The sequence below is a fragment of the Hibiscus syriacus genome, unplaced genomic scaffold (genome assembly GCF_006381635.1).
Source record: "Hibiscus syriacus cultivar Baekdansim isolate YM2019G1 unplaced genomic scaffold, ASM638163v2 tig00110195_pilon, whole genome shotgun sequence".
In the NCBI taxonomy this organism is placed as follows: domain Eukaryota; kingdom Viridiplantae; phylum Streptophyta; class Magnoliopsida; order Malvales; family Malvaceae; genus Hibiscus; species Hibiscus syriacus.
In genome coordinates this window covers 1,427-23,716 of record NW_024062621.1, presented here as the reverse complement: position 1 = coordinate 23,716, position 22,290 = coordinate 1,427, and the positions used below count along the sequence as shown (strand labels likewise).

Below are 22,290 nucleotides of genomic sequence, written 5' to 3'. Positions count from 1 at the left end.
TAAGGGAGATATACCATTTACTTACATTGCCTTAGGTTTTAAAATAAGATGCAATCAAACAAAGTTTTATTAATCCTAATTAAACTAAGGATATATTAAGGCTTTCTCTAGCTTAAAGTGTCAAATTATGAAAAATTAAAGAACCTAGAGGCAAATACCCAAAAGTGTAGGCTCTAATATTATTCCTATCTGATTTTTAAATCAGTTATTGAATCAAATAACCGAGATAGTCTCTTGAGCATTTACGCGAGGGTCGACTCAATTATTCCCTAAATTATGAGAGCTATATTGAAATCTAACTAAAAGTGGAGGCTCTATTTAACCTATTTAATTATGTCAATCTTAAAGATCTAGTTGAAGTTTGGGGACTAAAAGGTCAAAAGTCTAAAATACCAGGTTTTAAGAGACTAAAAGTTTAAGGTCCTAAATCAATAATTTCTAAAGTTTGCGGACTAAATAATAACTAAAATTCTAAATATCACCTAGATTAACCTATTAAAAGGGAATAAGCCTAAAGTTTTTTTAGAAAATATTAATTATTAATAAATTTTAAAAAGTTGAACAATCGATTCGAGTAAGCGGGCATATTAAGAAAAAGCTCGACTCGAATTACTCCCTAATTAATAACTACAGTGTTGTACTAATTTCTAAGTCTGATTCGAATGTTAATCTAATTAAACTATGAAATAATGAATCATTTAATAAATCTAATTACAATAAAAAATAAAAAAATAAAAAAACACAACATAAGTAAGCATACATACAAGGACCTAATACATAAATATTAAATTACTAAACTAAAAGGAAATAAATTAAACATATAATGGGGTTAAATTAAAACAAATTGAAATTTGAAGGCTAAATCTAAACAAAATAAAAAATAGATTAGGGATTAAAATATAAAAACACGTGGAAATTAAAGGACTTAAAGGTAATTTTTTCCTAAAAAATATATAACATGCATAAAATGGTAAATCACAAAAAGTCCCTACAGGTGACTAAAATGCAAAAACACGCGTAAAGTAGGGAGACTAAAACAAAATTATATCAAAAATTACAAAGCATAAACATAAATGGGTAAATTATGAAACATGTCCCTTCTAGCGACCATTTTATAAAAATATGAGAATCGTTGGTGACTTAAGAGTAATTTTCCCAAAAATATTTTATAAAAACAAAATTTTCCTTTTTTTAATTTATTTTATTTCTCTCTCTTTTTTTTAAATTTTTAGCACTTCTCTCTCGGATCTGTCCATAGCGCCGCAGTCGAAAGCCGTTGGCCACCAAAATTTACTAGGATACTCGTATCGAGCTCCTCGTCACAGATCTGGCTCGTTTCGAACGAAAAAGCCTCTAACGCCGTGAAAATGGCCGAGAGCCCTTGACTTTCCTGGGCTCCGATATCCCTTCTCCGCCGTTGGATCAACCCGATTTTTTTTGTATGTTGCTCCCCTCCTCAAGACGCTCCTCATCACCGTTAGGATTGGCCAAAGAAGACCTCGGCCACCGGCAAGGCTCCGACCGAATGTAAGTACTCTCTTTCTTTTTTGTTGTTGTTAAAATAGCTTCATTGCTCTATTTGGTTTATTAGTTTTGAAATAAAATGCTTACTTGGTGATTTTTTTAATGAAGTAAAAAAAAGTAGAAAATGAAATAGATTAGTGTTGCTAAAAAAAAACTTTTTTTATTTTTTGTATTGCTTCGAGAAAAGTTACAGAGTGTTTTTTTAGAATCACCAGACGATTTTTTTACAGTGATTTTTGTTTGGGTTTTATATCTATTTACAGATAAAATAATCCAATGATAACTTGTTTGCTTTCTTTTTTTTGATGCAGTGGTGTGGAGTGTTGGTGGAAGTGGCGTGCGTGGAGCTTTCCTTGTCATTGGGGCAGGAAATGGTAGCCACCGGTTGGGGGAATTGGATGGCTACCATAGGATAGGGTTAGATCCGGGTCGGGTCTAATTCGGGTCTGGTTTGAGGCTATTTGGGTCTGAACTTGGGGCTTGAGGCCCGGTTTTTTTAGTTTTATTTTATAATGGGTTTAGGTATTGTTTGGATCGGGTCTTGATTTGGGTTCAGGGAGAAAAATGGTGATTACACACTTTCTTTCGTCAAATCCTACATGTGATTGATTGGTATAGGTAAATTAATAAAATCAAATTAATTGGGTAAGGAAGAGAAGAAAGAATGAAGACAGAGATGTGTCCAAGCAAATGCAGCGGATGGTGAGATTCATCTGCCAAAAGCTGAGGAGAAAGCCAATGAGATAGCCTGTCTGCTGAAGAGGCCCTTAAAAAAATTCTTGTTTACTTCTATCTAAAGTAACATTATTCATTTCAAATCTTATTTTTTCATTCTCCAGGAATTCAACATTGAAAAGCTGCAAATAGTAGAAGCTGAAAGGAGAAAGATAAAACAAGAGTATGAGCGCAAGGGAAAGCAGGTGGAAATACAAGAACTTGATCAAAGTGCTGCAAGCACAGGACGAGCTGGTGAACTTGATCAAAGAAACTGCGATGAAGGAGCTACAGCGTTTGGGAAATGACAAAAGGGGATACAAGAACTTGGTCAAGGCTTTAGTGGTGCAGAGTCTGGTTCGGCTGAGGGAACCATCGGTGTTTCTGAGGTGTCGAGAGGTGGATCGTAAGCTGGTCGAGTTTATCATCGAGGAAGCTAAGCGAGAGTATGCTGAGAAATTCATTGTAGCTCCCCTAAGATTGTCATCGACAATGTGAGCCTCCCACCGCCTCCTCCCCCAGATGCAAATGATTTCGCCATCAACCCTAATGGTATCCAACTAATCTCGATTTCTATGTATTGCTTAGCTCCGTGCATGTTATGTAATGTTGAACAATAATATACAGTTCGGGCCAAATTGTGTTGGCTTCGGAAGACGGGAAGATTGTTTTCGTTAGTACTTTAGATGCAAGCCTTGAAGTTGCTTTCAAACAGGAACTACCTGAGGTATATATCTACTGCTACTACAATTACAATGGTTTCTTGGTTGAGAAGTTGATGCTTCTTATTTATGCATCCATGCAGATTCGAAGGCGTCTGGTGGGAAAGGAGGGTGCATGACCCTTACTGTATATATATAATACATTATATGGTATGAATTGTTTCCATATTTGTTTTTGCTTAATGGTTTATTAAAAATAAATAAATCGTACCAAATTCGTGGCACATTCTTCCAACCGTGGGCTACTTGTTAATTGTTGATTGCCATTGTCAAGCGATCAAATTATACAACTCTGCATATGCATGTCATATACATACATATATTTAGAAATTTGAAGGTTCACGTCCTACTACCTACTATTAAATACAGCAAGCAAGTGAATACTTTCGGCCTGATTGTTGGAGTTTTCCTTCACCGGAACCGCTAAATATCCCGGTCCTTCCAACCCCCTTTGATAGAGAGTTGAAGAATGTTTTCCAATTCCCTGACTTGTTCATCATCCCACGTTTCACCACCACTGGCCTGTTCTTTCTCCAACTCACTCAGCCTTATTCTCTTTCTCGATATCTCTAGCTTCAGATCTTGGTTTTCCCTTCTTAGAGATGCATAATTATCTCGAGGTGACATGGCTGCGCTTGGGACCCCACTGCTTATTTTCTGGGAGAGTAATCCATCCCCACTGCTTCCGCACAAAGCATTCTTCGATCGTAGTTGCTCAAAGTAGAGGACCCGAACAGCCATTTGTACCGGCAGAAGAAGGATCATTGCAGGGACAAAACAGTTGTTGCCATAAAACCTGCAGAAGAAGGATCATTGCAGGGGGAAAATGAATTTTTGACAGGAATAAAGCTTTTTTCAATGCTGCATCACCGGAACCTGGTTTCGCTAGATGGATACAGTGATGAAGAAGGGATATCCTTGGAGTTGTTTTCCTGAAGCGGTTGACGGGTATGCAACCAACATGGCATGGAAGAAACATCGCCCGAGAGGTACTTTTATAGCCGCAAACAACATTTTTTATGCAAGTGTTACAATTTTGGTACATCTCATTGTTGTTGTGGATGTTAAAGCTACCGTTTGCAAAACTCAGGTGAATACAGTAGAATGGGTTGGTATCCATCCGAATGTATGGAGAGATTGGTAGGTTTAGCCCTGAGTTGCTGCGAGGACAACCCAGAGAAGCGGCCATCCATGTTAGAAGTGGTGAGGCAGCTAGAATATATACTCAAAATGCTGCCCCAAACTGAATCGGTTTCTTCATCATCGGACTCGATGCCTTTATATTCATGCAAATCACTGATGGAGTCCTCATCATATGGTAGCACTAACAGGGAGGTACATGTTTCGACATCCTGTGTATTGGGAAGTGATCTTATCAGTGGTTGTATTCCTTCTATTGCATCTCGCTGAGAGTCACAGGCAAAAAGTGAAATCATTAGTATTATGTAAATACGAATAACGAATTTCAATTTTCCTTTACTAGAGAGTGTAGATGACCCAACTTCATATTCCCTTTTAGTATGTGTATTTAGGACCCAACTTTTAATAATCTATTTCTAATATATTAAGACTAGTTTTCATGCTCAGAAAACTTGTCTCATTAGCAATAGTATGCACTATATTTGGTGGACTCAGTTTTATTCAGTTATTTCTATTAGAGATTTTGTTTAACACCGTGTTCTTTTCCTAACTATAATAATCTTAAACAGTTTGCTATTTGGGTTAAAAGTTGTTTTCTTAGACCGAAAGAAACCAAACTAAAAGCAGAAGTTATTAAAGAGAGGTACTTTAATTTGCAAAACCTGGTTTTGAGTTTAATTACTTTCATACCTATTAAAATAAAATAATCACATATTTCCATGCACTTGCTGAAGGAGTGGCTGCATCAAAAGCTTATGGACTTGGTCGGAACATGGTCCTTCCCGTCTCCCTTCATGGGCTTCCCCGTGGTGCAGTAGTGGCCAACTGCATCTTTGGAGCTATTGGCAACCGGTATGGCTCTCTCTCGTAGCGGCACTAATCGGCTTCATAGCCCCAGTATCTGCAATTGGAGCAATATTGACAGGAATTGACTACAGCGATCTGGATCATGTGATGGTTTTGACCCGTGGAGGATTGGTCCCATGCTTTGTTAGAATAATTCAAAGAGCATCAAGGTTAGATATGTGAAAAAGCAGCTGTGGGCTTGCTGTAGGGGTTGGTTTTGCTGCTCTCAGTTTAACTTGCAACAAGTTAGTTTGCTTGCACACACCTTACTGCAATTCTTCTCCAGAGGCTGTAAGATAAGGTGATTGTGCTTAAGCACCACAACCAGGGTGCTTCAATCAATGCTTTGTGTCTAGCCATTGCATTAGTTTGTGGAACAGATTCTGTTCTACACAATTTGTATGCTTAGTTTTAATCTTTCTACACAATTTTAACGGAACAAGGGGACCCATAGGCATTGCTGGATTTGATTTTCTTTTGAGAGTCTTATCTCTAATTAAGAATATTTATATTGAGAGAGGAAGTGTTGATAGATTCTTGCACTGGTGAATACAAAAATGTTCCCTTTTCTTTCTTTCTCTTTTAATCAAGGATATAGATAAAAGATAATATTTCATTCTCAAATAGGGTAAAGAAAGGGATAAAGAAACCTCTTCCTACGATCCACAACCCATTATGTGGCTTCAAATTTCAAGAGATCAATTCAAGGCAGACGCTTTGTACACAAATCACACACTCATATGGTAAAGACCAAGTCCATAGAATGCAACTAAAAATACATGTTCATCCAACCCATGGAATCCGTAGATATATTGGATTTTATTATTACAAGCTACATCCAAGTTACAAGAAAGTCAGAAAATGGCTAAAACAACCTACGAAAAGAAAAGAAAAATCACTTAACAGCCGACTGCTTGGTCTCCAAATTGTCCACCAACTTCTCCATCTTCATTTTTGCTGGCTTCTCTTCAACACTCTGAGACCCAGTCATCCTTGCTAGTATTACAAATGACATCCCTCCAATTACATTATTTAAGCACCTCAGAACCACCACTGATGACTTAAACACCATGGGGGGAAGTACCTTGGCCAGTAGAAACTCGATCCCATTCAACGTTTGGTACCTCAAATTGCTGCTAACACCCATTTGAGTAGCCCAGGTGAGGGCATTCAACAAAGTAGGAGGAGGTTTGTTGGGTGTTTCAAAATTGGGGTCCATTTTCTTCCTCATCTTGATCAATCCATTTGAGATGGCAGTTCCCACAAGGCCTGCAGCAAATCCCACAGCAGCAAAGACGGCTCCTTTGTACACACAAGTCCCGAAACGGTTCATCAGGGTATAAGCACCTGGTTCAAACATATGACTTGGTGGACATTTTGCAAAGATAGCAGGGAGACTTGAAGAAGATGATGCTGAGGCTGTTGGTGCCAAAAGATACATGAGAGTGAAGTTCAGGATGCAACCGACGATTAAAGTTGAGAAAACGAAGTCAAGCTCCTTAAGACCAAAATTAGGACGTGTAGCCATGTCTCCAACAACACAAGCACTGACTCCCACCAACTCTTCCATTAAAACCTTGAACGGGAACTGGGGATCTGCTGCAATTCTGTCTCTCCATCCACTTAGAAGAAGACCCAGAATGCCAAAGCCTGCCAGGAATTATCGTTGGAATTTCCATCTCCTCCACCACCACCTCCGCTTCCACCAACCCCATGGTTTCCATCGTCTCCTCCAGAACATGAGATGTGAAGTTTGGGAATGGAAAGCTTAGAGAGCTGGCAGCGGATCGGTTGGTTTTGAGGGAACAAAACGACATGTGGGGATTGAGATTTGAGACGACGGATATCACTCGTGTTAGGCGATTGTCTCGTCAACTCCGATAAACGATACCGAGCCACGGCAGCCATTAGATCGACCGAATTTGATTCCTGAAACTCAACTCTACAAAGAGCAGAAGAGAGAAAGTGAATAAGGTAGTAGAACGCGGGGTTATTACTTACTATGAGAGGGAGAACCAGAAATGTAGTTGAAAAGGGAATACCAGAATCTGAGATAGCGTTGCGCTAAGATGGAAATGGTTGGGACTTCGGAGAAGAGTGAGAAATAGGGTTATGCTTGCTTTCAAATTGAATATATTATAAATAATATAATAAAATTGGCATATGTTCCAAGCATCCGACCTTAGCTCAGTTGGTAGAGCGGAGGACTGTAGTTGGTGTTGCTTCCGTCTGTTATCCTTAGGTCGCTGGTTCGAATCCGGCAGGTCGGACGATTATTTTTGTCCATTTTCAGTTTTCAATCATAGTTTTCTTTTTTCCTGGTTCAGCTTATACTTACTATAAATGTTTGCATTCTGCTTGATGCTGTTTCCAGAAAATGTTTTATCCTCAAAATCTCCCAATTTGTGCAAAGGCAATCTTCAAGAAAAGATACAAATTCTAGGCTCTATCCAGCCACCAAGACAGGACCCCAAAAAACAAGAATATCGTAAACCCAACTCACATTTCTATGCCTCATATAGATATACATATTATTTTTTTAGTACATATAGATATACATATTATTACAAAAGGAACAACAAATATGATCTTCTTGGAACACAAATACATCGTATACTATATTATTATATAGAATGAATCCAACTGTGCCTAATTGTTTCAAGCTATGCCCAACTGATGTTTGCTTTAGAGGAGATTTGGCTGAGAGTTCTGGGACAGGGTAAAAGAAATGTTGGATCTCTCAGCGTCCTGTTTTGGGACGTTTCATTCCACTGCAATCAAAAGGTGAAACACTACCGCCCGGACCGGCACTCTCCTCTCTCAAATTTGTGTTTAGCATTGTCAGCTCCTGCAACTGCTGCCTCTTGATAAAATCCAGCGACTCATCCTACATATGAGAATACCTCTTCAGTTTAGTAAAAGGAAAATACCTCTGCACATAATCGTTAGGATGCTGAAATTTTTCAGAGGAAACTGCTTACACAAGAAAAACTGCTAATTTGGTGACAAACAATGGAGTTTTAAGAGGAAGCATCTATGAGAGCAACCTATGGCTATGACTAACAAACTTAGAAGAACAAGATAGCAGCAATACATACCACAGGTTTCAGTAGTTCTTCCACGATTTCTTGAGCCTGTCTAAGCCTTATATCGACAACATTAGCAGGGAAATCAGCCTCAATTAAGATGTGGAGTGGCTCATTCAGATGCTCATAGCCAGGTCTACCACTGAGCTGCTCTTCCTTGAGATGGAAAAATATGGGAAATTATTATCCAAAACCATTTGATTTTTTGTTGAAAGAAAAAGATAAGAGAAAAAATTGGAAGGGGTTTGTTGTTTTTTTCTTGGGGTGCTTCGACGTATCAATCAGAAATTCATTGCATCAAGGAGCACAATACAGCTCACTTATCTTTTCTTGGGATCACCTTTTTGCTGATTGTGATTTCTCCAAACAGATTTGGATGGAAATTATACAGGTTTGTCATGGAAACAACCTTTTAAATTGCTGGATGGATAAGGTGGATTGGGTGCAGGATCATGATAGGGGAAGTCTTTGAAGGCCACTATCATTCGGATAGCCTGGTGTTTCTATCTTTATTTATTTGGAAGGAGAGAAACAATAGACTGCATGATGTAGCCCCACGAAAGATTGAGGGTATTGTTCTTAAGATCTAGCGTGATGTTAGGCTGAAATTAAAAGGATGTACAAAGGTTGTTGTCTCCTCCTCTGCTCTTGCTGCAGAGTGGGGTTTAATATATGTTTTTTCTGTTTGTTTTGCTCATGTCCTGGGAGGGGTGGTGTTTATAGTTGAATTGCTGGTTTTCTTTGTTGGTTTTATTTGTTTTGTATAGAGATGGTTACTTTGGATGAATACTACATCGTATATCCCAAAAAAAGAAAGAAAGAAAGAAAGAAAACTGTACTTTTGTAACTTTACCTTGTCTGCATCCTTTATTGATACTTTGCCTCTGACATATACACGGCATCCAGTGGTAGCTTCTACCCACTTTAATGAATTGCCTCTAGGCCCTAGAAGTCGTCTGACAAAATTGAACTAGCAAGTAACAATGTAAAAAAAATCAGAGTGTAGACATCAATACTCATAAAAACATATGTTCCATTCCATTGAATAATTCTAATATAATCAATGAACAAGTTTTAATGTAATGTACTAGCATTTTTCATATAAAGCTTACATTTGGATATGTATCGACAGGGATTTCAAGACGCAAGATCCTTTTCACAGTGTATGAACTAGGGCTTGCTAGTGCACCTTGCCAGTCCATTGTCATCCCAGGAGGTCCATTTAGTCTCTGTCAAAATAAAAAAGGCAACAGTAGCACAAAAGATCATAAGGCTCAATCCACGTGACTGCAAGAGGCACATACTTGATAACAAGTTTTAGCTTGAAATAACCCTCCTGAACACTAATTCACTCGACTTTCCAAGATAACATTTTTCCCAGTGCTTCATTAAAGACCAGGTGCTAAAATGTGATAAAATAGATTTAGAATGTTAACCGATTCAAATTCAAAATGACAGATGAAGAAGTTAAAAGTTAAATACATCATAGCAACTAAAATTGAACTGAAAGATAGCTATTATAATAAGCAAAGCCTTCTGCGCTTCAACCACATTAACTTGACAACCATTGACTTGAGATAGGAATAAACCCAGTTCCAATCAGAGTTACTTATGATAACCCATCGCCAAGTAAACTATTGGAGACTAGATATCTTTATGTCTAGAGTCATCAACCAGAGCCAAGAGGATAAATAAGAAACTCAGATATTCACCATTTGACTTTTTAGAGATAATTTGGCAATTTTCCATATTTGTTGAATTGAATGTAGCAACCAGAGCCAAAAAGCCATAGTTTTGGAACAGAAACAGATTATTCACACTCACACATGTGACTATGCATACATCATTTTTTTTTTGAGATATGACATATGACTATGCACACATCAAAACATATCAAAATGGGTCACTGGTAGAGGAATGGTACATATAATGTGTGCTCTGTCAATTTGAATGATACAGAATGCAACAAGTATAAAGGAAGTAGCAGGAAATTAAATTCATAATATCTGACAGTATGCATTTGAAGCAGAAAATAATTAGTGTAAGAACTGATTTTAAAGCTCATTATTCATACTGATAAAGAAAGAGAAACAAGTTCAAACTTTATTGTTGTTTGTGGTTTTTATGAAGTCAGGAAACAGAAAGACTTCAGCACATTATGGTTCTTCTTTCCGATTTTTAGACACTAACATTTTAAGGGTATTTACCAGAAATAATCTTAAAGCATATTCAAATAATAAAAGCATAAAATTGTCACTCATTACCCAAACTGTGAACTTATATGTTGGCGTGACATAAATATTGCACATATATTAAAAAAAAACACTGAACTATGCAACCAAGAATAAAAACAATACCTCTTGAAGAAGGTTATTCCAGCTGCCTAATCCAGTTTCAGAAATATTTGACATAATGTTTGAAGAAGCCATGGGACTGAGGCTTCTATGCCTCATCCTGTCAAAGTCACCAAATCCTTGGTTTGACATCATTCCAGATAACCGGATTATCTCTGCATAAGAAGGGCGTTATATATAAAACAACAGATAAATCATTTATCTGGAGTTGTACACCTTCTTTGTTTAGCAGGAAAAGTATATTAGCTTCTGTTCGCAGCTAAACAATGAATGTGTACAACTCCAGATAGATCACTTCTCATCCAAAACAAATCGAAGGTGATAAAATAAACACCCTCGCACTCAGATTAAGCATCAAAAGATATTATGAATTCAGATTTAGCAAAGCAATCGGTCAGGAGTTTTGTTTTTGTTAGACTTTGACCTAGACTAATTGAATGTCAAGTTACAATGCTACTCCTTTTCTACGCCCACTTAGTCAAAATTTCATCTCGATAGGCAAGTAAACTTGAAATGCAATAAGCTATCGAAATCCAAAACTTAAGAACCTCTTCGAAATTGATATGCATCTGTAACAGATATATAAGCACACGAATCGAAAGGGAAAAGAAAAGCACCCCGTAAATGCTTCTCAGCCGAGGCTTGGAATTTTTTTGCAGTCTAGAATGTTTGTCAGCTGGAGATGACGGCATTTTTATCCTATAAAATTTTAAACAAAGTACCACGTAGTGACAGTTTTAATCACAATGGTGTGGTGAGAGTTGTCACAATACAGCATTAGACCATTAGCTATCATCCAAACGTTGGGTTGAGTACTTGATCAAGCCGAGGCCATCACAATTAAAGAGAATAAGTAGTGGAAAACGAAACACACCTCGTCCAGAACATCTCATCACTACCCTCAATCAGAAAACAGATCCAAGCATGAGAGAGTAAAGATGTAACCTTGATTTAACAATCGGCTACATGTCGGAAGGATTTGCAGGAAAGGACCAAGCTTTTGATGCTCCGCCAACAGCTCTGATAAGAGCTGACTGAGGACAGGAAAGAGAATCCAAAATCCGATCAAATATTGTTATATATAAAAAAAAGGGGGAACATTTTACATTGTTACTATTGATATAGTTGAGAAGAATTTGGCATGTAGAGTACCTATCAATGTCCGGGGTGTTTCTAATAAGTGGAGAAGCAGTTCTGACAGGGGAGAAGCGGTGATTATACAGACCTGACATAGCTGAGGATTATGGTCTGAGTTCGAAGAGAAACAGCACACAAAGGGAGGACCAGAAAAGAGAGAACAAAAAAAATATGGAGTAGGAAAAAGAACAAGGTAGGCTAAAAGACACGTATTTAATGCAGTGCTGACTGGTGAGTGGTGAGAGGTAAAGGGTCGGTGGGTGAGTTAGTAGAAACTAGGGTGTGTGGATGAATGCAGTGAAGCCCTGTAATATCAAAGGGCACTTGTCATCTAATAAGACAATCACCTAGGAATGATAAATTGACAATGATGTTGCCTGCCAATGCCAACTGCCAACAATCTTAGCTGGAAATGTGCGAGTTGCCACTTGCCGTTGCCCAACGCTCCTCTTTACGTCTACCTCTTATTACCATTTGAGTTAACCATTGGCACTAGCAATTTAGCATCGGCTTGCAATTGCAATGCAATAAATCAATCTTCTTTATTTAGCATTGACGTTGAATTTCATTTCATTGCATTTAATAATTATATTCCACCATTGCTTGATACATTTGCATTAAATGCCTTCCTTGTCTCTTTACCTTGAATACGTACATGTATATTCTCCTCTCCCACCAACCAACATTTCAAGTATACAGTGGACACCACATGCCCGATTACATTTAGTTGAGAAAAACAAAAATGGAATACAGAGATTCTTAGTTGATAACAAAAGGGGGCAAAGGAGCAAATGGAAACTTAGATGCTCCAGATTATTAAAAATGACAGTTGAATGAAACAAATAATCCACATTTCATGATCAACATTCTCACAATACAAAAGAGCTTTGTTTTCTAATGAAAAGATAATCAAACTAGCAATAGCTGCTTGTTTCTACGCTTTCTTGTTTCCACTAGCTGTCTCACTCACTTTGACCATTCTAAAGAGTATATCAGCTTGCTTTGTGTTCCCTTCCTGGTTAAGGCTCTTGATTAAATCCTCGAGGCTACTCCAGTTAGTGACCCCTCCTTTCTCCATTATTTTGCACAGTATTGAATATGCATTGAGAGTCTTCCCCGCAGTCAGGAGAGCATCCAACACCTTCTCATAACTTGAAACATCTATGTTACAGTCTCTCTCTAAACCAAAATCTAACAACTTGAGAGCAGCAATAGTCTTGCCTTTCTCGGACAGAATGGATAGAAGGCTATCTAAATTGGTTGCACACCCATTTTGCATCAGTAGCTCAATCCGTCCAAGGGCTTCTTCAACATGACCTCTCATGAGGAGAGCTTCCAGGATCTTAAACACCAAGTCCATATGCTCCTTCACTCCCTTCTCCACCATGCTCTTCATAACTCTGCTTGCAGTTTGAATCCTTCCGTCTTCAAACAAACTCTCCATCACCGATTTGAATATGCCAGATTCAGGAAGATGCCCATCCTCGATCATACTGTCCAATGCCATTTTAGCATCAGCAGGCTCACCTTTCCTTAAGTAGCTTTCAATGAGCAATTTGTAAGCATCCGCATCTTTAGGCACCCCTCTCCTACCCATGATCTTTATAATTTCAAAAGCGAGACCAGGATTACCTTCTTTTGCATGCCCACGGATCAAATTATTAAATGCAGTAGGATCCAGAACACCCTTCTTCATCAATTGGCGGAAAAAGACTTCAGCTCTTCCTGTCTGACCATGGTGGCATAGATACTGAATCATTGGATTATATGCATTAGCTTCAATCTCGAAAGAATTTTCTGGCCTCAACACAATTTCCTTCTCAACAAGCTTATCCAGCAACTTGATTGCCTGATCAAACTCATTCACCTTGCAAAAGTTCTCAATCAAGACACCATAATGACCAGCCTCTGTTGGAATACTCAATCGAATCATTGCCTTGAGCACATCAGAAGCTGCCTTCATATCACCGGATTTGCATTGACTATTTAACAGCTTGATGAAAATTGAATTATCCTTGGGTGCAATATATCTCTCCACCATCTCCTTCAAAATAGTCTTAGCCTCATTTGTTTTGCCCGCATCACACAGCCCTGGCAATAAAGTTGAATACGTTGTTGCATTAGGCTTTATACCAAATGACTTCATCTCTTCAAACAATCTCAACCCATCATCAACTTGCTCCACTGCAACATACCCCTTTATCATGGTAGTGTAGCTGATTACTGTAGGGGCTAAGTTCTTCGCCTTCATCTCTACAAACAACTTCTCAGCTTCCTCCATTCTATTGAACCGAGTATATCCATTAATCAATGTATTATACGTCACAGCATCAGGTGCAATGCCCCTAGTCTTCATATCTTCATAAAACCGATTAGCAGTGTCGAGTCTCAGCGACAAAAAGAATCCCCAAAGCATGATATTATAGGTATGACGAGTAGGCTCTATCCCTTCACTCAACATCTTATTGAAATACCTTTTGGCCATCATATATCGACCACGTCGCAGTATAACCTTAAAGAAAACATCATAAGACTTGATAGTCCTGTCCACACCCAACTCCTCCATTTTCTGGAAAATTTTGACAGCTTCTTGAACTATACCAGCTTTCCCATAACTATCAATCATAAGAACAAAGAAATCCTCATCCCATTCAACGCCCTTTTTGGGCATGTCTAGAAGTATGCATCTGGCATGATTCAGCTTGGAAGCTCGGCCTAAAATCTGAATAATCATCATGTGGGATTCACGGTCGTGGCGGATCAATCCAGCCCGCTCCACCCACCGGAAGAAGTTGAGGGCATGTTCGGAGTTCTTAGCACCATGTAGAACGTTATAAACTAGTGAATGGTCGAATTCAGGGACTAAAGCACGGATGGAGTTCTGTAAGCGGGTGGTCCAAGCCCGGTTCTCCATCATTCTACAAATGATGTCCTCTATTTTCTCAGGGTTTCGAGTCTTACCTCGCGGGGTTCTCTGGGTGCTGGCCACTTGTTGTTGCTGTTGAGGTGGCTTTAAATCTTGGGTGGTACTGAAGAAATGCAAAGGGACTGAGATTCTGGGATAGACACCACGACTCAGCTTCAAATGGAAACGCTTAGAAACAGAGAGGAAAGTCATTGGAATCGGAAGAGGCGAAGGAAGATCCGCAGAACAGAACAGAGCAGAGCAGAGAAATGTTATTAGGGTTTAAGGGACTGAGCTCATAGTAACTGTAGATCTCACCAAGCCCAAACTGCATTGCCCGGAGACAACGGATAAATGGGCCAATCCCCTTCTCTTTAACCTTGTTGGGTTTTACTCCTCAATCAAATACTATTTCTCACCATCACCACGACAAAGTCCATTTTTATCATTTGTATTATGTTGTGTTAGTTCAAGTAAAATTGTTAGTATCTCAGATGATCAAATTTTTAAATAATTTTATCCCTTATAGAAAAACTTTTCACATGACTCTTGAACAAGAAACAAGTACTTTCTTATAATCGTTCCAAATTATTCAAATAATAATAATTTAAATTACATAAATATTTAATTCTAAAATTTAAGATATAATATTTAATTTAACTTTTATTCAAACTAAATAGGACCAAAAATAAAACAAGATAAAATATTTGGAAGGGCCTAGGCCCAATACCTTGACGATAAGGACATTTGTAATTTAGGCAAAGAAGTTGGGTGAAATGCAAATCATAGAATCATTAAAGATTGTATGCAATTATACCCATCAAAGTAAATGTTTCAAATTCGGTTAATGCATGCACGGTTCTAATTGAGATAAGAAAGGTGAATGACGATTGGAGATCCATGGCTCATACATCTCTATAAACATCACTAATCTTTATATGAATAGAATTGAAGAATTCAGTTCTTCCTTTAAGTTCTATGTCAAAACTATCAGGTGGTCTGGTCGATTTTATGAACACGTTAGGTGGTTCAATCTACTTTCCCCTTCACTGTTCATCCTACTCCAGTTGAGAAAATGATTTTTCCAACAGCCCCCACGAGTCATTCTTTTTTCTCTAAACATTATCCCAACAATTTTGTCGAATTGACAGCAATTAGAATGATTACTTCAATTTAGAGATTTATCTTTTAATTTGGTAAAAACAATGAAGGTGGTGATGTGGTCATTGACACAAGAAGAAAGGGAAAGTAATATGCAGAAACTAGACCGAATGTATTAACACAGTTTAGATTTATTATGTGGTAAGAGTTTGATCATTAAGGTGTGGTTAGGTAAGTAATTTGTAGATGGCAAAAACTTGATGTTGATAATACATATTTAAGCTTTTCAAAATGGAAGGGTCTTTTGTATTTGAATGAATGAATAGTAATAGCTTTGCTAGTCTCTGGGCATTACTCGCAAACATGTTAATCATTGAGCCAGTGCAGATGGAGGTGGTACTTTTGGCACTGATTAATTTCCCAGGAAAATACGGGGGAAACTTCCCTTCCTAGTTGTCCCGATCCATGTATACATCAAGTGCTGAGAAACAAAAAGCCGCCATTCAGCTGGCTGGGTAAGCTACTAGCTATCTGCTATATATCTTAAACGCTAGACACAGTGCCAAAACAAAAAGAAAGGAAGTGGAGGGGAAAATTCAAGATGTAAAAGGTCGATATCCCACTGACAGACAGACAGATGAGGAAATTTCCACTTGTACGGGCTATATGGTACTAAAAATCAATTCAAATAAAACAAGAATCTTATTCTACAAAATATAGGAATTAGTTAAGATGACATTGGGAGTCAAGATCAACAAGTGGAGCTATTTTCATAACTTAAGCTATACTATATAAATGTAACCACAACACCTAACTAGAAAAACAAATCGAGAAGAACTATATCTCAAGTTTTCGTATTCCGATTCATAAGGATTGCGTTAGTTTCATTGGATGTCGGCTTCCCAATTGTGTTTCAACCTAAAAGTTACAACTGACTGATACTCGTCTCTATATAGGCAACAAGCACAAAATATTCTAAAACAGAAAAAAAAAATAATGGCAAGGTTTCTTCTCTCATCTCTGAAGGAGGCAGCCGTTGTAGCAGCGGCGGCGGCAGTGGCAGCGGGACATCAGTCATTGTTAGGAAGCATAAAGATAGCAGTTTTGCCAGTAGCAAAAGTATTCACCTTGTGTTTCTTGGGCTTCCTAATGGCTTCCAAGTATGTTAATATCTTTCCTGAAAATGGCAGAAAGCTTTTAAATGGGGTAATCACTTTCTCATGTCCATTCTCTCTTTTAACATATTAATTTGATTTGGCAAATACATACTCTGTTACACACTTAACATTCCATTTACCCGTTACATGCAGTTAGTGTTTTCCCTTCTGCTCCCGTGTTTAATCTTTTCTCAACTCGGGCAAGCTATTACTCTACAGAAAATGCTTCAATGGTATTCGATCATCCATCACTTTTCTTCTTTATTGCGTCTCTCTTATATATCATCAAAAACCTATACTAATATGGTGTTGCAATGCACTTGCAGGTGGTTCATTCCAGTGAATGTTGTTCTGGGCGCAATCTCTGGCTCTATAATAGGTTATGTTGTTGTAACCCTAGTGAAACCTCCATACCCCTACTTCAAATTCTCAGTCATACAAATTGCAATCGGTAAGCTTTGCATCATGTATAATATATTAACATGCATTATCTTAACACACTAAAGATGATATCAGCCACACAACACAATATCTGTATGAATTGTAGTCCGATGATTGCAGGAAACATTGGGAACGTACCACTTGTTCTGATTGCAGCTTTATGTAGAGATACCTCCAATCCTTTTGGCGACACTGAAACATGCAGCACTCAGGGAACTGCATACATTTCATTTGGACAGTGGGTATGTATGTCAGACTATACAGTGCTCTAACTTAATTTGATGTGCTAACTTTACCATTTTATGCCGATGAAAAAAGTTACCATCTATCCTTAGCAAATACACTAACCAGTTAAGCTTATAACTCATTAATGTTAGGTTGGTGCAATCATTCTATACACATATGTATTTCACATGTTAGCCCCACCCCCGGAAGGTACCTTTGACCATGAGGCTGGGAATCTCCCCCTTAAGATCCCTCAGAAGGATGCCTCTCCTGAGAATGTTCCATTGCTGGGGCAAGAGACTTCACCAACGGATTTAGACAATTCAAAGAAAGGAAAGGTGAGGATCATGTTTGCTTGAGTGAGTTTGGATTCATGCTTTGCTTCCAACAAAGTTTTCCTGATTATCTATCTATCTTACTTTTTTGGTGCAGATTAAAAGTTTTCTAGTTTTGGTTTATGACAAGCTAAAGCTTAAGCAAATCCTTCAACCCCCTATTGTTGCATCTGTAAGTTTCAGACTTTTTGTTGGCTTCTCTTTCGTAAACTAGCCACTGGTTTGGTTTGCAGTGGTAACTGCAAGTTTCCTTCCAAGCCACTGTCAAATCTCGAATTTTATATGGTGTTTGAAGTTGCAGTGGTTTTTCCACTTCCATTTTGGCGAACCAAGTAACATATTCCTCTCCTGCTTTTTCTTGGCAATTATAACATGTTGCAGATCCTAGCCATGATTATAGGCACAATACCGGTTCTAAAGAAATTAATATTTACAAGAGATGCTCCACTTTATTTCTTCACTGACAGCTGCATTATTCTTGGGTATGTTTTGCTTAGTCTCATGAAAATAAGTTGCTTCTTTATTCTTTGGTTGAAGTTGATAGGAGTATGTTGGTTATCTATTAATGCTGGTGTCTTGGTATTTGGTTTTATGATGTGTTAATGTGTTCGATGTAAACAGGAAGGCCTTGATCCCATGCATATTGTTGGCATTAGGAGGCAACCTTGTTGATGGTAAGTTAAATACCTCGGTCACCATGTTTGAGAAGGGTTTTAATGAATCCTGGCCTACCTTCCTACCATACCAAACCATGTTGCATGATTTGCAGGACCAGGGCCAGGAAGTGCAAGAATTGGTGTCAGAACACTTGTGGCTATTATAATTGGGCGCTTAATCTTGGTGCCTCCTGCGGGGCTGGGCATTGTAACACTGGCTGATAAGCTTGGTTTCCTTCCTGAGGGTGATAAAATGTTCCGATTTGTCCTACTCCTTCAGCATTCTATGCCAACATCTGTCCTTTCTGGTAAAGTGAATATCCTTGCGTTACAAAACTATATTAGGACAGGCTAGTAAGAAGCATGATATAATAAAGTTGATTCCCATGGATTGCTTCTGTTTAGGGTAGATTGATGATTTTATTTTTATCAAGTCTAAGTAGCTTATATTCATAGAATAGCCCATCCATGATCAGGGAATTGTGTTGCAGGTGCTGTTGCTAATTTAAGAGGATACGGAAAGGAGGCAGCGGCTGCGCTATTCTGGGTTCATATATTTGCAGTTTTCACTATGGCAGGATGGATAATTCTGTATCTCAACATACTTTCTAAAACGAGCACAAAGCAGATTGGATGGAATTGTTTGACAGGGCAAGGCAGCTTGTGATCCCTGCAACCATGGACACTGCTGACTCAATGTTTTGCAGTGTGTTATTTTATTTTATTCTCTCTTGATATGAACTGTCTTTGTCAGTAGCTTGTTACATGTTCATGTTAATATTCATACCATCGCATCATCTAAATGGGGATGCATGGACGGACGGGCTTGAATTTATTTTAGCTTGTATGAAAGCTACAATATTTAAAATTATTTAGCAGTTAGCACTCATTAAGCAGTCATCCATTTTAGTTTCAGTTACTGATAATCAAAGTCCAGCGAATTGGGGGGGGGGGGGGGATCTTGCACAAGCACAGCACACTTGAGGTAGGAAACTATAATCATATCCAATTCTGCTCTCAAGGCCAGAAAATGAGATTAAAAAGATACACAATAAACCAAAATATTAATAAACTACCATACTAATGCCGAAATCCGATGGAAAGGGTGGCACTCAACAATTCGCAGGTGAGGTTACAATATGAAGACTAGATTTGAATCGTGAGGGAAGGGTAATTACCCACCTCTCAAAAGAGAGACCACCATTGATGGCCCTTTGGTTCAGAAATGATATACTTGAAACCTGAATTTGATGTTGTCCCCATGAAGGTAGATTGCTACCACCTATGATCCTCTTCTTCCAACTAGTGGCTTGCCTAACCATAAGACAAGACAACACCCATAATACAGCAAAGGGAGCAGCAGCACGAAATAGCCAGTCTCTACCACCCTCCCTGCAGAGCTACTGATGGTAGGATCCACATGTGGCACATCATGTAATTGAAATGAACCAAGTTCACAAGCTTCATCTGCTTCAGCTTCATCAGAGTCCTCAGAGAAACCATCTTCACTTGCATTTTGGTGCTGGATTTCATGCATCTCCATCCTACTATTCATGTGTTGCTTTCCCTCTTCATAATCTTTGTCAACAGTAGGAACCTCATAGCGGCAAAGGGGGCATGAATTCCTTTCCCTCAACCATGGCAAGATACAAGAAGGGTGATAGACGTGAAGGCAAGGAAGCTAATTTACTTCAATGCCAACAGGCAAAACATCCTTTTAGATTGAACAGGCCAAACCATCAGACTTCTCATGTTCCTCACTGACAACACGAGCAAATTATTCACAAAAGATAAAATGCAGGAGGTGCCCTCTCCTAGAGCCATCAGTCTCGGCCACATGGTCAAGCAGTTGTTCAAAGCCAGCTCTGGAGCGAAGGAAATTAGAAACAGGGAGGTTGGCTTCATTTGGACTTGAAGTAAACAAATTTAGAAGTCCAGTTTATACGTAGTATGTCCAATTGAATATTCCCCAGCATCCATTTCTTCCCATCACCATCTTCGCCCCCTTCATCTTCTTCTGGTTCATCCCAGTTCCATTGGTTCAGACTAGGGCTGTAAATAAGACGAGACAGATCGCGAGCTACTCGAGATCGACTCGATCAAGGCTTGATAAATACTCGGATCGAATGGACTCAACTCGAGCTCGACTCGAGTTCTTAACGAGCTGAAACGAGCTACTTAATATTCGACTCGAAAAGCTAGCAACTAAAAATTATAATATATTAAGATTTTATTTTTTTAAAATAAATTATTAATAATATTAACATTTATATATTATTTTTTAAAATACAATAAGATTTTCATATATTTAAGGTTCAGGTTCGAGTTTTATGTTTTAATTGAGTTAAGTTTAACAATTTTTTTTTCATTTCGAGCTGCTCACGAGCTTCAGTTCAGAATTTTGAGTTCGAATCAAGCTTAAAAATTTTAAGCTCGCGAGTTTTCGAGTCGAGTCGAGCTCAGCAATACTCGAGCTCGACTCGGCTCGTTTACACCCCTAGTTCAGACCAACATGCATTGGATCAATATCAGTGTCACTATAACTGTTAATATCACTCCTACTCTCAGCTTGAACGAATATTTCTGTATCCAGGAAACTGTGTCCATCCATAGAAGCATCCGAGTCCCCTCCATAAGTACTAAAAGATATTGCATCACTCTCACCCTAGAAAGCCCTATACCGACCAAAACTCAAATTTGATTCACTGTCACCATAAAAGGAAGAGAAAATAACCTCAGTGACCAAAAATCCCATATAATATACGATTTTAACCAACTTTTTCCGGATTTGCCAAAATGACCAAACAAAATCGCAATGCGATCGCTAATTCGCAACGCGATCTCCATTATCGCAAATCAGTTTCCAGATTAGCAACGCGATTATGACTATCGCAATGCGATTTTCCAATTTCGCGTTGCGATTTTCCCAATTCGCAATGCGAATAAGTAAATCGCAATGCGAATTTGAAAAATCGTAATGCGATACTGACTATCGCAATGCAATTTTCCTAATTCGCATTGCGATTTACGTATTCGCGTTGCGATTTTCATAATTCGCAATGCGAATACGTAAATCGCAACGCGATTAAGTAAATCGCAATACGAATTAGGAAAATCGCAATGCGAATACGTAAATCGCAATGCGAATCTTACTATCGCAATGCGATTTACATAGCGCCATTCGTATTAACGCGTATTTTTTTTTCAAATTCCAAACACGAATTTTTTCTTAATAAATCGGAAACTGAACCGTCCACAGTAATCGCAACTCATAACCTCAAACCTAAAATCACAACACTCAGTCCCATCTCCATCTCTCACTCTCTACGGCGAAATCCGTCCCCATCTCCGAAGATTTTCGTCCCCATCGCCGGTGAAATCCCTCACAACCATTCACAGTCAGAAATCCCTCACAATCACTCAGAAATGGAAAATCAACCTCCGAGGGTTAGTTTTTTTTATTTTTATTTTGAAATTTTTGCATTATTTTAGGTTTTTATATTGAGATTGATGATAAGTTTACTGGTAATTTCAATAATAGATTAATCATTTCACTTAGATTTCTTATTAAATTCATTCGATTGCTGCCAATACTGCTAAACTGTTTAGCCTGTAAAGTTAGTATTTGTCTTTGTTTTGTCTTTTGGTTGAAGTAATGCAGAAGAAGAATAGTTTCGAGAATGAAAATCGCAACGCGGAAATAACTATCGCAACGCGAAACCAAAATCGCATTGCGATTTTCATTTCGCGTTGCGATTCTCTCGTTGCGATTCTCTCATTGCGATAGTCATTTCCGCGTTGCGATTCTCATTATCTCGTTGCGATTTTCATTTCAACCAAAAGACAAAACAGTGTTGCAAATTTTAGTTTCAAGAATAAACTACTATTTATGTTTATTGTTTTTGGTATATCTTCACAGTGTAGTTTTTGGTATATCTAACTTGGTA

The 22,290-nt window shown here is 38.3% G+C and overlaps 4 protein-coding genes, 1 non-coding gene and 2 pseudogenes across 7 annotated transcripts; 4 read left to right on the top strand and 3 right to left on the bottom strand.

The window, feature by feature from the left end:
• Positions 1-1,073: 1,073 nt before the first annotated feature.
• On the top strand, positions 1,074-3,086 carry LOC120218018 (annotated as a pseudogene).
• A 779-nt stretch (positions 3,087-3,865) lies between these two features.
• Positions 3,866-4,395, top strand: LOC120218109 (probable LRR receptor-like serine/threonine-protein kinase At5g37450). Its single transcript, XM_039215079.1, has 2 exons — positions 3,866-3,949; positions 4,051-4,395. The coding sequence occupies exons 1-2, from the start codon at positions 3,922-3,924 to the stop codon at positions 4,368-4,370; spliced, it is 348 nt and encodes a 115-aa protein (XP_039071010.1). The 5' UTR covers positions 3,866-3,921; the 3' UTR covers positions 4,371-4,395.
• Positions 4,396-5,728: 1,333 nt separating this feature from the next.
• Positions 5,729-7,018, bottom strand: LOC120218114 (annotated as a pseudogene).
• A 104-nt stretch (positions 7,019-7,122) lies between these two features.
• On the top strand, positions 7,123-7,216 carry TRNAY-GUA. The gene is made up of 2 exons: positions 7,123-7,159; positions 7,181-7,216. It is a non-coding gene; the product is annotated as a tRNA-Tyr (tRNA).
• Positions 7,217-7,578: 362 nt separating this feature from the next.
• On the bottom strand, positions 7,579-11,669 carry LOC120218113 (KH domain-containing protein At2g38610-like). The gene is made up of 7 exons (XM_039215084.1): positions 11,539-11,669; positions 11,332-11,420; positions 10,390-10,541; positions 9,145-9,261; positions 8,886-9,002; positions 8,045-8,188; positions 7,579-7,833 (listed from the first exon to the last, which is right to left on the bottom strand). The coding sequence occupies exons 1-7, from the start codon at positions 11,616-11,618 to the stop codon at positions 7,687-7,689; spliced, it is 846 nt and encodes a 281-aa protein (XP_039071015.1). The 5' UTR covers positions 11,619-11,669; the 3' UTR covers positions 7,579-7,686.
• Positions 11,670-12,339: 670 nt separating this feature from the next.
• Positions 12,340-14,681, bottom strand: LOC120218110 (pentatricopeptide repeat-containing protein At2g37230-like). The gene has a single exon (XM_039215080.1). It carries the CDS (start codon positions 14,639-14,641, stop codon positions 12,458-12,460), a length of 2,184 nt encoding a protein of 727 aa, XP_039071011.1. The 5' UTR covers positions 14,642-14,681; the 3' UTR covers positions 12,340-12,457.
• A 1,659-nt stretch (positions 14,682-16,340) lies between these two features.
• LOC120218111 (protein PIN-LIKES 6-like) lies at positions 16,341-19,110 on the top strand. 3 transcript variants are annotated; one of them, XM_039215083.1, is made up of 10 exons: positions 16,341-16,735; positions 16,840-16,919; positions 17,013-17,137; positions 17,248-17,369; positions 17,505-17,690; positions 17,785-17,859; positions 18,069-18,169; positions 18,309-18,361; positions 18,457-18,681; positions 18,712-18,790. In XM_039215083.1, the coding sequence occupies exons 1-10, from the start codon at positions 16,526-16,528 to the stop codon at positions 18,756-18,758; spliced, it is 1,224 nt and encodes a 407-aa protein (XP_039071014.1). In that variant the 5' UTR covers positions 16,341-16,525; the 3' UTR covers positions 18,759-18,790. The 3 variants fall into 3 exon arrangements, with proteins under 3 accessions (XP_039071014.1, XP_039071013.1, XP_039071012.1); XM_039215081.1 differs by lacking the exon at positions 18,712-18,790 and adding an exon at positions 18,835-19,107 and having other exon boundaries at positions 16,342-16,735; positions 18,457-18,651; XM_039215082.1 differs by lacking the exons at positions 16,840-16,919; positions 18,712-18,790 and adding an exon at positions 18,835-19,110 and having other exon boundaries at positions 17,014-17,137; positions 18,457-18,651.
• Positions 19,111-22,290: the final 3,180 nt, after the last annotated feature.

Coding starts and splice junctions, on each gene's coding strand:
- LOC120218109 (XM_039215079.1), top strand. CDS start 3,922: ATGGCATGGAAGAAACATCGCCCGAGAG. Junction 3,950..4,050: donor GAAGAAACATCGCCCGAGAG/GTACTTTTATAG, acceptor TGCAAAACTCAG/GTGAATACAGTAGAATGGGT.
- LOC120218111 (XM_039215081.1), top strand. CDS start 16,526: ATGGCAAGGTTTCTTCTCTCATCTCTGAAGGAGGCAGCCGTTGTAGCA. Junction 17,691..17,784: donor ACAATTCAAAGAAAGGAAAG/GTGAGGATCATG, acceptor TTTTTGGTGCAG/ATTAAAAGTTTTCTAGTTTT. Junction 18,652..18,834: donor GCCAACATCTGTCCTTTCTG/GTAAAGTGAATA, acceptor ATTGTGTTGCAG/GTGCTGTTGCTAATTTAAGA.
- LOC120218113 (XM_039215084.1), bottom strand. CDS start 11,618: ATGTCAGGTCTGTATAATCACCGCTTCTCCCCTGTCAGAACTGCTTCT. Junction 10,542..11,331: donor TAGCCGATTGTTAAATCAAG/GTTACATCTTTA, acceptor CTTCTTATGCAG/AGATAATCCGGTTATCTGGA. Junction 9,003..9,144: donor CTGTCGATACATATCCAAAT/GTAAGCTTTATA, acceptor GTTACTTGCTAG/TTCAATTTTGTCAGACGACT.
- LOC120218110 (XM_039215080.1), bottom strand. CDS start 14,641: ATGACTTTCCTCTCTGTTTCTAAGCGTTTCCATTTGAAGCTGAGTCGT.